We start from the raw sequence: 16,344 nt of genomic DNA, 5'->3' as shown, positions 1-16,344 counted from the left end.
AGCCACGCCCGCTTGATTAGCAAACGTCTCAATTAGCATGCACCTGTGAACAATGGCAGTTGGCCATGGGCTAAATCGATTTAAATTAGCCTGCGCAAACATTAATGCCAATTAAGTGTAAGTTACCCTCGTTTCATTTCTAGAAGAAGTATTCTAAATGGCAATTAGATAAATACATTATTTATCGATTGAGCACCTAACTAAACGAATTAGTTTGCACTAAAATTCGACTGCTGTTTTTAAGGTTTTTCTATAATCAAGTGTTGTGCGTAGTTATCCCGCTGACCTACATGCGCTTTTCATAAATAATTGGAACGCATTGTGCCTTGAACCTTAGACGGAAACAGCGAACACAATAGTCAGCATCCGGAGTTAGCAGCTGTCGTACGTTTGGATGTGTGTACAGCTACTGCAATGCTTTGGGGAAAAGGCTGGACAATCTGTTGCAGCAGGGAGAGAGAGAGAGAGTGAGAGCTCCATTGTTGTTTGGGCTCAGCAGCTGCAAATGTTGCAATTACTGTGCAACAAGCCGATGATGTTGCAAGCATACGAATGTGTGCAAAAGTTCAATATGGAAATTGGCAGCGTATGCATGTCGTGTCAACACATTGGCAAACGAAAATGAAACAATCACCCTGGGAGTCATCAACAAGGCCGGGCATAGGCTTGAACTGAAATTAAGTATACGCGATGATTGGCTGAGTGGCGAAACGTTAAGTTAGCGCAAAGGCTTATTATAGTTTATGAAAAGTAACAAGTTTAATTTCAACATTTCTTCGTGTTTAATTAATGTGTTTTATTTGCAGCAGGCAACATAAGAAATTGCAGTTGACTGCTGCTGCTTGTCGACCTAATTAACGAAAATGTAATTGAAAAATAACACAGCTTAGCTAGCAATGGTGTAATGAGAAATCTTAGTCAAAACACGACTTGGAAAATGACTTTAAGCAAACACATATAGAATTCAAAGCAGTTACAGTTCTTTAGCAGCTACAACGCTGCATTGAGTCATTAAGATAATTGGCAGACGGGCCAACAGGTGTGCTGGGCATTTCATCAATTGTTGGACTTAAATGGCAGCAACTATGACTGACTGGCCTCTAGAAGTTGCTGGCGCAAAAAACAAAATGTGTAAAATAAAAGTGAATAGCGTTGAAAAGGCCCAAAGCAAACCATTCGGAAACTGTTTCAAATGCTGGGCGGGCTTTTTGTAAAGCAATGTCCTTGCTTCCAGCCCTCTGCTCAGCCCGAACACACAAAACAGATACATTAGCGACCATAACGTATGAGCAAGCACCTCTTCACCATGTGTGCGTGTGTGTGTATGAATGATGCAGCTTTTAGATGACTATGCAGTAACGGGCTACATGAGTGCTGCTGCCTGTTGCCTAGAAAACTGTGACACTTTTCCGCATGTTATGCCTGTTGTTGAAATTGTTTGCATTTTCACACATAAACAACACTTTCAATGCTCTCTCTCTCTCTTTTTCACTCTCTCTGTCTCTGTCTCACTCTCTCTACGCTGGTTGTATCTGGCTCTGTGCATGCATTAGAGCATTGTGTTTCATAATATTGTTATTTTGTGGCTCTATTTCGATTCTGCCTGGCAGCCAACAGCGAAAACATTTTTTGCAGGCTCTTAGCCTTCAACAGTCGATAATTGCTATCTCGGTGTAAGGCTTTTAACTATCCTCCAGCAGAGCAGATTAAATAGCTTTAGCAGCTCTTTATGCTAGCACTTGACTTGACTTCACTGAGTTTCGCTTAAGCAGGCATATTGCATATCGAAAATAAGTTTGTTTACAATTGTACTTCGGCCATTGATACGTGATTCGCATCATGTGCACGCAATTTGCCAGGCTTACCTAGAAGTTTCAGGTTTAAGCTACGACCCAGTCAATACATAACATCCGGCAACCGGCAGCCGGCAACCGGAATTATGCATCACTACTGCTGCTGTCGCTTCGCATGCTGTCCAGGGGACAACAACAATTTGTTGTTTATGCGCATTGGCATTGGGCGCTAATGCCAAAATGGCGTCTAGCTGAACAAGTTTCAGTATCATCGATTTGCAGCGAATTTTGTTCTGCAGTCGGCTGCTTTTTATAGCTATTGTCAAGTGGCATTTTATTATGATCACGTATACGTGACTGCAGCTGCAACTGACGCAGAATTCTACACACTGCATAATGGCCATTGTAAACTTAAAGTTTACAGTTTTGCACTTTTGCCAAAAGTGAAAAAAGCAAACGGAAAATAAACATTCCAAATTACGCATACGCATAGTAGCGTCGCTTCAAGTTGGTTTAAGAGTTGTGCATACCCGTAAGTAGATCTATAAGTGAAACAACAGTCAGTCAATATTTTTATTTTGTTTTTGTTGGTCAGCAATTTAGGAGACTTAACGCTGCCAGTTATAAAAACGAAATTAAGCACAATTTGGTTATGGTTAATAGCCTTGAAATAATAATTGTTATGCTGAAATCTTTTTACTTTAGAGTTAATTAAACAAAATAGCATTGTATAACATATGGAGTTGATTATTTAGTATAAACCATAGTACACAAAAAAGAAATCTCAAAATTTGACAAGAAAAGACTCAAATATTGTTAACTTTTTAATGAGTTGTGACAGCGACACAGGGCCAGGACCTGAAGCTGGCAGCTGTTTTTCTCAATAATTTAACACGCGTACGCGCGAGCTACTGCACAATCCAATCAAAAGTTTGCAATTCATGCTTGGAATGTAACGCTTGCGCCTTTAAATAGGTGGCAACAAAACTTTGGCATAGGAGATGAGCACAAAAAACGAGGATAAATGTCTCGTTGCTTAAGCTGCTCAAGCGGCAGGTGCGTATGCGTAATTACTTATACGACGTGTTAAACAACTTTGTAAATATTTGATTTGTAAATATCTTACAAGTTACTCTTGTAGTGCTTAAGAGTCTGCAAAGAATTCAACTTTGCTGCTCACGTGCGCAATTGCTTACGCATTCATTGCACAATATTGACGTATTTACATATACATATGTATGTGTGCATGTGCGTATGCATGTGTGAGTGTAACAATAGCGCTGACGCAGACAGCGTACATGCATGAATATATGCTATATATATATACAGGTACAGTAGCAGCTGAAAAGTCTGTCTGGGGCAGCGGCAAACTTTATTAGGATCCATCAATGTGGGCCAATTTATGCGCATATTAAAAATGCGGTCTGGGTTCTGTTGACGACAAACACAACGCACGCCTTTCAATCACACACATATGGGTGTGTCTGTGTGCTTGTGTGTGTGAGTGTGTGGCCCCCCCAGGCAGCGTGTGACGACAGCTAATATGGCGAACGACTGATGCACGTGACAAAGACGTTGACAGCAAATGTAGCCTTAATACATTCAAGCTCAAGTTGCTGCACATTGAATAGAACTCATATCCTTATCAGGGATATCGCTATATCCTGCTTCATATCAGCAGCTCTCATTGTAACTGTATCATTAGCACTTCATTAGCTAACAATGCCAAATATTTGTAGTTAAATGGGAAACTAATGTGTTATTAAGTCAAACTACATTACGATTTAGTTGTAAATTTGTACTGCCATAAGCTCCGCAATCCTTTAATTGAAATAAAAAGGCGATTTGCTTGGTCTTGTAAGCGCATTTAAACTTCGCACTCGTGGAGCCGGAAAATGTTTATCAACTTGCATTAACATTTTGTTGATATAATGTTTATTTGAGCACGGCAACAGAACTATTTACAGACAAAACAGAAAACAAGCCACAAAAAACTCAGCAACTAGCAAAAACACGAGAAATAAAAAGCACAGCGTAAATAGAAGAAACAAAACCAAAACATGCCGCAACATAAAATATTTATGATTTTGCGGTTTTGCTTGGCTACCGTAGAGTATGCCAGGAGAACTTTTTTACAGCTTTCACAAAAGGCTGAAATTTGAAACTATTTAGGTTAACAACAACAAGAACAGCAACAACAATAACGACAACAACAACAAGTGCCGTTTAACGTTTGGTTGTTAATTTTTAGTTGTACATATGTATGTATATGGGGCGTATGCTTGTTTTATCTTAATGATATCATATCGCATAATATTTGGCAGCTTGCACTTAAGTCAGCATAGGAGCTTGCTAACCTGCGGCTAACCGAAGATGCTGCTGCACTTGGCCTGTGTCCAAGTTGGCTGACTGTGTGGCCAAGAACTTTGACTTCATACCCTTTTGACACTTTGGCACAGAATATGCTAAAAGTTTGTATATAGACATAGTATATGTTTTATTATCTATTTGTTGTGAAATACAAGTGTCTGTCTGTCCGTGTGTGTGTGTGTGTGTGTGTGTGTGTGCGTCACGCCTGAGAGCATGCAACAAAAAGTTTTGCTACACAGAAGTGTTGCCTGCTGACTATTTGGACAACAAAGTAAATTTGGAACAATTTGAATGAAATGTTAAATATTTATGTTTACCCCCTTTTTGACCAGGTAAACAACAGACAAACAGCAGCTGCAACACATTGGTGCAAGTTTGGCTTTCATAAATAGCAAATGCATGTTTGGGGGCTATTGCGGCTAACTAAACTCCAAGCAAAGTTATTTTCAAACACATTTATTTCAAAACGCATTTGTCACAATGCAGCTGAAGTTAAAGGCAGTACACACACACACAAAAACACATACCTACAGATGTATGTATCTGTATAAGTAATGCAGCTAAATTGTATTTTTGGCTAAAGTGTGTTTGAACAATAAATTCTGTAAGACTTTGTGCATTTATATCGACATTTATTGTGATTATATTCTAAGTGTACATAAATATTTAGTGGAGCAATGAATTTAAGCTCACGTCGTAAATTCAATTGTAGCATAGAGCGTAGAGAAACAAACTTGCACTAATTATAAGCAGGCACATGCAGCAATCAGCGACTGCTTCTCTCTTTTTCAAAGAGCCACAATTGCTCCATGTTTGTCACATTTGCTTTTCAATAACAACATAATTAAGTGTGAAGCGTATCAACTTTGTAGTTCCTTAAGTTTTGTTGCAATTAAGCAATTTCCTTGCCGTACGCCACATATATCTGCATCCGGTCAACAATTGTTTTTCAATTAATATAATCGAGTTTTTAGTTGAAGTTGGCAAAAAGTTTTAGCTCAGCAACAAAAAAGTTACTGTCATATCCTGACTGCCGCATAAGCGTTTCAAAAGTTAAACTAATGTTTCTAATGGGCCAGACATAGTTGCTTTTGTTGCAGCTGCATTGCCTTTAAGTAGAATATAAATGCTTGTCCAACGCTTTATACAAATGGCAGTGAGTTTCAGGTGTAGCCTGCTTTATAGTATAGAAATTTTCGAATGCGTAAATTGTTTAAGTACCAGAGATATTTTAAAATGTTCTTAGAATTTTGGCATTTGAAATTATTTGTAATTTGCCTGAAAAGCACAAATTCACAGCAAAGCTGCTTGCAATTCTAGATTATACTGCTGGTCAGCCAGGCAGGCTATATAATGTCCACACAGAATTGCAACTGAATTGGCTCTCATCATGGCAAATGACATTGCACTTGCAACTGCAGCTGCAGCTGAAGGAACACACAGACGCCCGCTCATCAGTCTTGATTTCTGATTAGTCTACTGCCACTGCTTCAACAGCTAGGCATTGCAATAGTAAACACACACAGATATACACACACACACACACACACACACACGGACAAGGACTTGCACTGACAGTGCTGTCTAGTTTAGGATATTATTGAGATAACTGGCAACAGTACTGCAGTAAAGCCGAGAAGTTTTTGTTGCTGCTGCTGTACTTGTTATTACCAATGTAGTTGTTGGCCTGGCTGTTGGACTGTTTTTGGACTGCAGTGGTCAAGTAAAATTGCAGGTGGCCTCGGACCCTGGAGCAGTCAATCTTTTCGGAAACAATTAGGCAACATTGATTGTTGTCCATTGAGCAGCCGACTTGCCACTTCTCTCTCTCTCCCTCTCTCACTCTCTTACACTCTCTCGCTCCCGCTCAGTGGGGTGTCCTTAGGTCAACCACAGTGCGGTTTTTGTGGAAAAGAGCACAGTTCATTTGTAAATGGCATGAATTGCCGTAATTGCTTGGTCACTTACTCGCACTAATTTGGCTTTAAAACAAACACAGACAAATCTGCCTGGTCTGTCTCAAATTGCAATTTCAATTAAAACGCGAATTCCACTTAATTTTGCTGACAATTAGTGATGATTGTCCGTATGTGTGTGTGTGTGTGGGTAAGTAAAATGTTATAATCAGCAACAAATCACGACAGCAAACAAGCCAACAAAGTCAACAACAAATCAGGCAAATTGCATTAAAAATGCTGTCGCACTTGGCAGACAGATAGACAGACAGACAGACAGTGGGATGGAGCGGTAGACGATGACGACTGAGCGATTAGTGTCAGACCAGCGCTGTCCATTAACCAAGAGCAACTGCAATGATGTCAACAACAAATCAAATCAAACGTACTTTAACACGCCCGTTCTGAGTTCCGAGTTCGAGTATTTAAACGCGCTAGCTGCAAAAAAGAGTAAAGCAAACTATCTGATAGCTGAAAAAAAATTGAGTGCATGTGAAAATGGGGTGGGTGGGTTGGAAATGGCAATGGGCAAACAAAGTTGGCTACGCTCAGCTCAGCTCAGCCTGACAATGTGAGCTCACCGCTTCCGTTTGCTTGTTAAGTGCTTGCGCCAGTGCTAGCAACAATCAGTACAAGGCAAAATGGTTGTATTTCATCAAGTGCCAAGTGCCAAAGCAATGCAACTAGCAGCTGCAGTCTAAGCCTTGCTCGTTAGTTAAAAGTTGCTTGTCTGTCTGCCTGTCTGTCTGTCTGTCTGGCATCGTCTCATGATGCTCGTCTAAGTGATAAGAGCAGTACAAATGTTTGGCCAAGTGTGCGACAATTTTAATTTGCTGCTTTTTTTGTTTTTCGATGCCCCACCCACCAAACAAACACCACTAAATCGTTCATTTTGTTGTGCAATCGAAGGCATAGTCACTGCTGGCCAGACTAAAAAAACTATTTCAGTATTCGCTTTGAAAAATACATTCAATTAAGTCTAGCAGGAAAACAGATTAGTTTAATTAATACTCGCGAGCATAGAATTTAATTGAAACTCTCCTATGGAGTTTTTTGTAATTTATGCAATGTTTAAGATTTAGGCATTTGGCTAAAAGTTTGTCACATGCTTCAAGCCAATTGCCGTTGAATAAAGTGCTGCAATTACTTATACGCCACATTGGCCAGTCTGCTTGGGCTATTTAACTTGGCAAGTGTAGCGCTAACGTTGGCCAGCTGCTGCTGCTGCTGCTGATGCTACGCTTAGCCATATGCTGCCCACAAAAATTGTTGGCAACAGCTGGCAACAGTGCAGTGAAGATTGAAGCTATTAAATTGCGCTGCAGTGAAAATTTGTTTAAGCTGCTTCATTTATTTCGATTTGAAATTAAAGGCGACTCATCAGGCCATCAGTCTGTCTGGAAGTGCAATTGTAAATATTTCAATTTGTGTCTGGAACATGGCCAATTGGCTGCCAATTTTCAAACACTTGATATAAAATCTGTATACGAAATTAAAGCTACTTGTTTATGCAATAAAATGTGCTTATTAGATTAATCGCCCATTTATGTGGTTGACCTATTGACACAAAATTGCATTAGTTGGCATCAAGCGCAAATTGAATTTGGCTCACTTGTTATTGCAAATCATTAATTAAGCAAAGCGAACTCAAACATACTCAGCTCACCTCACCGTTTGCCTCAACACTGCAGTTTGTTGAAAAATTGCCAAAAATTGATACGTGAGCTATCGCGTTAAGCTGCTAGCAAGAGCTTTCCTAGTCGTAGTCTACAAGAAGGAATGAGAGCAGACACACGAACAGAGACATTTGGAGCCTTTGCCAAATAGACAATGAAAATTCTATGAAATGCGAGAAAATGGGCAATTGCAAGCAACGGCAACGAGCAGCAAAAAGGTAATGTTGTTATTGCAGAGTCGTGTACAAGCGACAACAACAACAACAACAATAACAACTACTACTTGGCTGGGAGATAAGGCAAAAGCAAAGGAAGTGCAGCGCTCACAGCGGCGACTAACAAGATAGATAGAAATGTCTTTGCTGGCTCAGGCTTACACACATACAAGTACACATGTGTGTTTGGATGTGTGAGTGTTCCAGAGAGTATGTGATTTATGTGGTAAATAAAAGCAGACACAAATGTGAATCAAAGCTCGGGGATACGGGTACAACTAGTATATAGATCCGCGACTAACGCTACAATTGCAAAATGCATTTAGGCGCAGCTTACCAACAGCATTGGAATGGATGCGTGTGAGCGAGGAGTCTGCATCTGCATCTGCTGGTAGACAAAAGCAATCTGGATTCAGCTGAGCGACAGCCAATTGAGTAAGAACTTTTTAATATTATTTCGAGAGTGAAATGAGGGCAATCAGATGTGCAATTGTTGTTTGAGTCGCAAGCATAACAAAGACAGCCAACATGACAAAGGCACAAAGCCTGGCAGCCGCAGTTTGTGCATGTGAATGCACCAAGGCCAATTGCTAAATCAAGTGCATATCACTGTTTTTAGGGTATGCTTAAAATGCTTAGCTTATGCATGACTGCAATTAATAGCATGAACAGACAAGCATATGCGTAATTTAGTTAATCTATTAGTTAGCTGTGACGCCCATTGGCAGTTGCACTTGCTGTTTCAATTCACACATGGCCAAGAGAAACGCATGCCATGCACTGCGCCGAGAGAAACCAAACCGAACTTGTAACAGTAACCCAGTTAGAGGACTCTCAATAAATTCGCAACTCGCACAAATTTGCATCAAACATGTCTGAGTGAGTGAGTGTCCTGCGCTCTTATACAACTCAAGGCGACAAGGACTCAAAACACGAAGCCAACCGACGAAGCAGCTGTTCCAGCAAAGTTTGAGCGCGTTCGAATGTAACAATGTTGCTCAACAATGTTGCTGACGCCTTTTTTGAATTTTGATTGGGAAATTCGTGTTGGCGTAATTTAAATTTATTTATATAAAAAACGTATAAGAATGATTCGCATGAATTTAAATGAATGACCATATTAAAAGAAAAATTATAGAAAAATTGCTTATGTGCAGCTTACTTACCAATCATTTAAAAGTTGTGCTAAACAATTGTGCCAAGTGTTTTGTACATCAACAACCAAGTGTTCTTTGCTTTATACATCAGCAACGAAAATTGTTTGTTTCATAAATCAGCAATTAATAGTTGTTTCTTTTGAACATCAAGTACCTATGGTTACTTGTTTATATCATTTTATGATCATTTTAATTGTGCTTTACACGTATAAAGCATTTGGATCGGATTTTTTACTGAGTTATAGCTAAGCAAAGTTTGAAATTAAACAAAAAGATACTCTTCAGCATGGGCTTATTTGTGATAATAAAGTGTAAAACAATATAATAAACTATAATTTTTTTATTACATTTATTAATATCTCATGAGTAATCTTAAGCTAAACATACTTCGTGGCGATATTTTTTCGGCTGAGACTATGAAGCTTCTCAAGTTACATAAAGTGATAAGACATGAAGTCGGCATAATTTTTCGGTCACAAATTTACGTTTTTGCAAAATATCCGGGGAATAATCGCTAGACTTTTCCAAGTTTGTGATGAAATGACAGATTTTTTAATTCTTAATGCACTTCAGATTCTAATCAAGGCAAATGGGAACTCCGCAACTCGAGGATGCAATTTAGCTGAATTACGGCTTATCAAAGTGCAGATAATTAATCACTAAAAATTTGTCTTGCTAGTTTACTATTTTGTTCATAGCTTCCTGAAATAAATTTTTAATAATTTAAATTTAAATGCAGTTTTGTTGAGATGTATGTCAAGATTCTATCAAGCTTTTAAGCATTGAAATCGGACGCCATTTCGTTGAGTTTCAGCTTTGAACTTTGAACACAATATTAATGTAACAATCTTTTGATATTGATGTAACTATTTATTCCTCCCGTTGAGAGTGCTTTACTGAAAATAATGTGTATAATTCAAATAGTAGTGTTAAGGAACTTATTAGTGGATGCCTAACTCGAAAACTAGTTGATTTATTTGCATAATTTTCTTGTTTACAATTTGAAGTAGCTCGACAAGTGCTGGGATGAGTCTGGGCCAAGCAAATGACGATTGACATTAATGAAGTTACGACTTGGCAACAGCAGTGCCCCAAGTAGTTCCATCGACTAAACGGCGGCACTAACAGCAGTCGCAAAATGGGTGGCAATTTATAATATTCAATTTATATGCATTTCTTTTTTCTTATGCTTTCTTTTTGCGCTGCGTTGACAGTAAGTGTGAACAACAAGAAAACATTAGAAGAGGCGGGCAACAACTGCAGTTGTAAAGCTGATAATCCTGCAACAAGGACACACACACACAGCTGAAGACAGAATTATGCGCTCCATTGATAAATGAGCCAAGGATTTGCAACAATCTTAAAGCAAATTAAGTCTAAAGCGAGATTAATGAAATATGTCTTTGAGGCTAAAAAAGAGACTGCGGCTTAAGTGCATTAATTGTTGACTTCAAGCCAATATTTAAATTATCTAAAATTAGTTGAAACTGCATAAATACGAATAAAACCTTTTTAAAGTGCTTTAATATGCAGACCTTGGGCTTGCCTCAATTGGTCGCAAGCTGTTTTATTTGCATATATTATGGCAAAGTTTACGACTACAACATATACATAAAATAAAATAAAATACCCAACGGCATAACGAAGTGCCACATTAAATTTGACCCAGACAATAACTCATTTGTTAAGCCCAGGCTCGTCGTTCGTCCTTGCCATCACGTTGATGATAGTCTGTACTGAGTACTGAGTTGTCTTTTGCGTAAATGTGTGTACTATATATTTTTATTTTAAGTAAATTTTAAATGTGCGCTGAGTGGTGCTGCACTTTTGGCCAGACGTCTGAATTATGTTGGGCAATACATTTCTATGACATACTATAAATGTAAATAATTGAGTAGCACTTGGGCGTGCCCCACCCACTGACATGGCTTACTTCATTTACATTTTGGGCTTGCAGAGTAGTTGGCACTGTGATTGATGCACAATTGTAAATGTTTAAACGCTGGCCAGAGCATGGAAGACTCATTGTTGAAAATTAATATTTTGTTAACAATTTATTTACGACTCATTTGCCATAATAACAATGAATGCTGCAACTAAACGACTAGAGCAAATTTCGGCAGTTCTGCGCTCATATTGATGTTAAGCTTCTTGACAACATCAGATATTTGCTGCTGACTCTTGAGACCAAAGACTTCAAAAGCTTTCACATTATAGCGCGCGATTCTGTGAATGAAAGTGAAAGAGAATTAAAACAAAAGCATACATAACTTGTAGTTGTGTTACCTTTGGCCAGAAATATTCATTAGGAACTTGTAGTAGCTGTCGCGCAAGGTGCCGGCCTCAAGGATAGCGCAGTGGAAGAGAATTCCTGTGCAAACGGCATAGAGCATGACAATGAAATGCGGCACTTCGGGCAGCTGGCGCTGCTCAAGACCCCAACTGTAGAACAGCTGCAATGCCTTCCACATCACATATAACGCAATCGTAGTGTTGGGGAACTGAAACAGTCCCACTGTGCCAACCAAGCCAGCGGGTAAGGCAAACAAGGCGCTATCGTAGCCATAAGAATTGCGTAGCGCACAGGATATAGCCTGAAAATGGAAATCAAAGTAAGCTTATAAGTTCCTCTGGTTGCAACCGTAACTCACCTTGTATAGCAGTGAGAAGCTGCCCAGCGCCAGGCCCAGCTGCAGCGAGCCTTTGTTAAAGATTTGTTTGCGCCACTGCATCTTTAGTTTGAATATCTTCGTTGCGTTCAGCAGCAGCTTGAGGCCCACCTGCAGTCCAACGCCGCCCAGGAAAGGTCGCAGACCGCCACGTAGCGCATAAGTCAAACAGCCCTGAGTATGCGGGCAGCTGGGATGACGAAACTTGGTGAGACGGTCGTATAGCTGCACATAGCTGCTAATGCAGCGAAGATTGAGCGGTGGGTGGCGTGAGGTTTGCTGCGTTATGACTGGGTTCTGCCTTAGCGGACCCTCCTCCTGTTTGCCAATGACTATGCGCAGAGCTTTAAAGGTCGCATCGTTGAGCGAAGGCTTGGTCAGATGCACGCCCGTGCGATACATATAGAGCAGAGCTGTTAAACTGATGCCCAGAATTAAAACTTGTCCATTAGGCAACGAGCGCACCCAACCGCGTGCCTCGAGCATTTTCCAGAGCGATTCAGTTGCGACATTGGCCACATAAAATGCCAGCGGTGCACGTCGCACGGGCCGCTCAATAGTAATGGCTATCCTGGCAGCGATTAACGCCGGCACAAAGACCACAGTGCTGAAGTAAAAGCGTCCGAGTAAGTAGCGCAGCAGGCAGACAAAGACGCCAAACAGAAAGCCATTGGAGGCGAGAAAAGTGGTCGAGGTTAAAATGCTCTGTACTGTGCGTTTCAAATCCAAAAGCGTTGGCACACGCATACGCATTACTAATGCTGCCTGCAAATGGAAGAGTAATCAGCAAATTAAAGAGTTTAACTTTCAACAGCTGCAGCTACTTGCCAAATAAACAGTAGAGTATGTCTTAAAGGCTCCTGGTATGCCGGAGAGCAACATGCCCGCCGCATGACTGGCACAGCTTGTTGTCCAAGGATGCACATAGGGTTGGCAGCTGCAATTGATTGCTGCCTCCAGTAGCTTGCTCTGTGCTGCCATAACCGTTCCTATGGGATCAACTAATGACGAACCGTGACTTTTAGATTTGCTTATGTTCTTCGCTAACCCAAGATGATAAGATTATGAATATCTTGCACGCACCAATACCATAAATCGAAGTGCAAACTGTTTTGCTCTGCCAAAGTGCGTAATCTAAATCTTAGATGTTGACATCCAAAGATTAGTGCGTACGCTTCAGTTCTGTAAGCCCGCACGTTTCTTAATCGACTGGCAGAAGAAAACTTATTGAAGTTCGAAACGAACGAACTATTGAATTACAAGTTTAAAGAGAAATGCGTTTACTGCTTATCTTCGAAACTCAAACCGTTTGAAATATTTGTTCATTCGAATTCTTATCGTAAGAGTCCCAAAAGCAGCAGCTCTCCGCCTTAGTCAGGGCAGGGCATATCGAATTAATTATATTGCGGCTAAATTGTTAACACTTAGCTACAAATTATCACATTTGAATGGATTAAGAACTATTGTATAAATGCATATTGGTTGAAATTCTTTTCAAGATAAACAACAAACAAATTATTGTCTAAGGTTTCATTCATTGTAACTTATCAAGATAATAATACAATGCCATGTGGGCGTCTTATCGCTTTTGTTTATAATTGTAAAAGACTGCAAGCTAATAGCGTTACGCACATTTGTTGCACAGTGTTTTTATTGTTAGCAAAAATATTTCTCAATTATCAATTAGTCCCCATATGCCAACATCAACGGCTGATACTCTACTTACATATAAGAATACATACATATATACATGCACACGCACACAACGATAATTGTGTACTATGTTAGCTGTTTCTAGTGTTACGGATATGCGCACTTATAGTGCTTAGACTGATGGGTTGGGTTCTCTCTTAGTTTTCAGGCACATTTTAGTATTACTTGAGCCGTTCGAAGCCGCGTGAGGCAAAAGAAAATGCTGGCAGCGACGATTTATCCACAATATTTAAGCTCTTTACCATCTCGTGAGCTTGCTGTTGAGTGTTCAGGCCAAATACATCAAAGGCGCTCAAGTTAAACTTGCTGAGCCTGCAACGTTAAGAAAAATGTCAGTGAAAAGTGTAATTTTCATTGAATTGTGAATCGAGACTTGCCTTTCGCCTGATATGGCCTGCAAGAACTTGAAATAGTTCGGTCGTAGTGATTGTGATTCCATGACGCCAGCGTGAAAGAGCACGGCCGTAAAGAATGCGTACAGATAAAGCGTAAAGTGTGGAACGTGGGGCAATATTCCGCGCTCTTGGCCCATAGTACCAAGTATCTGTAAATGCAAGCAATAAATAACAAACAAGTGTGTAACTGTGTGTTATCAACTCACCTGCAAGGCTTTCCACATCACATACAGAGCAACTGTGTTGTCCGGATATTTGGTGAAGGCTAGCGACGCCACCAGACCAGCTGGAATGGCATAGAAGGCCTGATCGCGATTGAAACTGTGACGCAACAGGCATGACACCGACTGCAACAATAAAAACACAATTAAGCTCAACACTTTTGTTTGTGTTCTTGCTGTTACCTTGTATAGAAATGAAAAACTGCCCATGAATATGCCCAGCTGCAGTGTGTTTTTGTTGAAGATGTGCTTCTCCCATTGCATCTTGCCGCTGGCCACCTTCTTGATGTTCATCACTAGCTTGAGTGCCACTTGCAACGCGACGCCGCCAACAAAAGGACGCAGGCCACCCAGCACAGCGTAGGCGGCACAGCTTTGCTGGTGACGGCAGCTCGTATGCTTGGCACGTATAAGATTGCTATAGACGCGCACCCAGTCCGAGACGGAGGAGAAGCAAACCGATGGTCGACGTCGCGCTGGTGCTGGCTGCTGACCGGCCTCTAAGGGCTCTGGTTCTGCTATGGGGCCAGCCTCCTCTTTGCCCACAAAGATGCGTAGAATGTTGAAGATGGAATCTTTTGGCGCTGACGTGCGGTACATATAAAGCAATGTTGCAATACTGCCGGCGAAGATAAGCGTTTGACCATGTGGTATTGAACGCACCCAGTTGCGTGACTCGGCCATGCGCCAGAGCGCTTCTGTACCCACATTGGCGACATAGGTGGCAAGTAGGGGACGACGTGCTGGACGCTCAACAATAATGGCCGTCAGTGAGGACAGGAATGACGGTATAAATGCAACAGTTCCAAAGTAATAGCGTCCCAGTAAATTGCGTAGCAGACAGTTGTACAAGATAAACGTATACGCATTGGTCACCAGAAATGCTGTGGATTGTATAATGCCCAGTATGGTGCGTCTTAAGTCTCCCAGCGTTGGCACGCGGTGGCGCATGAGCAGCGAAAATGCATAGACGATTGTGTAGACGCGTAGACAATACGGAGTCGCGGATAATAAAATGCCAGCTGTGGCATTTACACACTTGTCAGTCCAGGGATGCTGGAAATCTTTGCACGTGATGCACAGCGGATCAATCAACTTGCTTTGGACTGTCATTGTAGTTTGCTGCAATAATTATGAAACATTAGTTATCTTAAACGCATTAGATCGGTTCGGTTCGCGTATGACCAAAGTTTGACACTTAATCTTATCGAATTCTTTGTTCAACATTTGATCGGATTGCACTTTAGTCAAAGCAAAACAGATTTACACACATAATATATACAAATAACCGATTTAGTTGTGTACAACAAATTATCTACGGGTCACAAAGGCCAATGTCCATTGTGCGATACACAATTAGTTTCAATGATACTTACACTAAGTGATAAGAATACTATATATTTCCAAGTGAAAACTTAAAAATAATAAAATTCGTGTGTTCCAAAGCAAGCTGAGATTATGATTCTTAAAATATAAATTTGTCAACAAAAACATTAAAATCAAAACAAACTAACGGAATTACCACATATCATCTAAAAAGCAAGTGCGACCTAGAGGTGGAGGACCGTCGATAGCTATCGAAACTTGAATATTTGATATTCACCTCACAAGCAGTTTCATGCAGATTGCCGCTAGATGGCGCCACGTCAACATTAACAGCGCCTGAACTCGCCAAAATGTTAAGTTCTCCTGCAGCGAAATCGTGTACTAAAAGTATGATGTTACTTTTGAGGCTTTATTTTTGATTGATTGTAGACAACAGAGTAGAAATGCAAGTTGTATAAAATTGTAATATTTTCTTTATTATTCATAGGTATGCATATCTCTGTACGTTTTACAAGCTAATTTAAATATTTATGGACTTTTGTTTCGTGAAGAACTCCTGTTGTTCGTTCTTAAATTACGATATATGTAATATATGTAAAGCTAAAATTTACAAGTTAAACTAACTATGCATTTAGAAATCGCTAGAAGAAACATTTTATACGCTCAGCTCGGCTACAAATTGTAAACTTCTAGTTTCAGTTTCGCATCTAGTACTGTACTCTATATACACAAGTTACAATTGTTTAACGCTTATTACTTTCTTTAGATAGTTCCTTAGATTTTTGATGCAATTATTTCTTAAGCACTACGCACAACATGGCGACCTAGTTATCCTAGGTGTGGATATTTGCATA

The 16,344-nt window shown here is 40.2% G+C and overlaps 2 protein-coding genes across 4 annotated transcripts; both read right to left on the bottom strand.

The window, feature by feature from the left end:
- Nucleotides 1–11,230: 11,230 nt before the first annotated feature.
- LOC108602303 (transmembrane protein 135) lies at nt 11,231–13,088 on the bottom strand. 2 transcript variants are annotated; one of them, XM_017990386.1, is made up of 5 exons: nt 12,919–13,088; nt 12,664–12,836; nt 11,818–12,600; nt 11,453–11,760; nt 11,231–11,392 (listed from the first exon to the last, which is right to left on the bottom strand). In XM_017990386.1, the coding sequence occupies exons 2-5, from the start codon at nt 12,814–12,816 to the stop codon at nt 11,263–11,265; spliced, it is 1,374 nt and encodes a 457-aa protein (XP_017845875.1). In that variant the 5' UTR covers nt 12,817–12,836; nt 12,919–13,088; the 3' UTR covers nt 11,231–11,262. The 2 variants fall into 2 exon arrangements, with proteins under 2 accessions (XP_017845875.1, XP_017845874.1); XM_017990385.1 differs by having other exon boundaries at nt 12,664–13,087.
- Nucleotides 13,089–13,439: 351 nt separating this feature from the next.
- LOC108601909 (transmembrane protein 135) lies at nt 13,440–15,637 on the bottom strand. 2 transcript variants are annotated; one of them, XM_017989886.1, is made up of 5 exons: nt 15,541–15,637; nt 14,348–15,286; nt 14,150–14,290; nt 13,926–14,092; nt 13,440–13,860 (listed from the first exon to the last, which is right to left on the bottom strand). In XM_017989886.1, exons 2-5 carry the CDS (start codon nt 15,275–15,277, stop codon nt 13,710–13,712), a joined length of 1,389 nt encoding a protein of 462 aa, XP_017845375.1. In that variant the 5' UTR covers nt 15,278–15,286; nt 15,541–15,637; the 3' UTR covers nt 13,440–13,709. The 2 variants fall into 2 exon arrangements, with proteins under 2 accessions (XP_017845375.1, XP_017845376.1); XM_017989887.1 differs by lacking the exon at nt 15,541–15,637 and adding an exon at nt 15,436–15,524.
- Nucleotides 15,638–16,344: the final 707 nt, after the last annotated feature.

Source organism: Drosophila busckii, chromosome 3R (assembly GCF_011750605.1).
Source record: "Drosophila busckii strain San Diego stock center, stock number 13000-0081.31 chromosome 3R, ASM1175060v1, whole genome shotgun sequence".
Taxonomy (NCBI): Eukaryota; Metazoa; Arthropoda; class Insecta; order Diptera; family Drosophilidae; genus Drosophila; species Drosophila busckii.
Note: the sequence above shows the minus strand (reverse complement) of the source record. Positions and strands in the feature narration are given on the sequence as shown.

Bases quoted from the DNA above. Each gene is read 5' to 3' on its own strand.
- LOC108602303 (XM_017990386.1), bottom strand. From the start codon at position 12,816: ATGGCAGCACAGAGCAAGCTACTGGAGGCAGCAATCAATTGCAGCTGC. The intron at 11,761-11,817 runs GTGAGTTACGGT...TTCCATTTTCAG, and splicing joins GCTTCTCACTGCTATACAAG to GCTATATCCTGTGCGCTACG. The intron at 11,393-11,452 runs GTAACACAACTA...TTTCATTCACAG, and splicing joins ATGAATATTTCTGGCCAAAG to AATCGCGCGCTATAATGTGA.
- LOC108601909 (XM_017989886.1), bottom strand. From the start codon at position 15,277: ATGACAGTCCAAAGCAAGTTGATTGATCCGCTGTGCATCACGTGCAAA. The intron at 14,291-14,347 runs GTAACAGCAAGA...TTATTGTTGCAG, and splicing joins GTTTTTCATTTCTATACAAG to TCGGTGTCATGCCTGTTGCG. The intron at 13,861-13,925 runs GCAAGTCTCGAT...TTAACGTTGCAG, and splicing joins CAGGCCATATCAGGCGAAAG to GCTCAGCAAGTTTAACTTGA.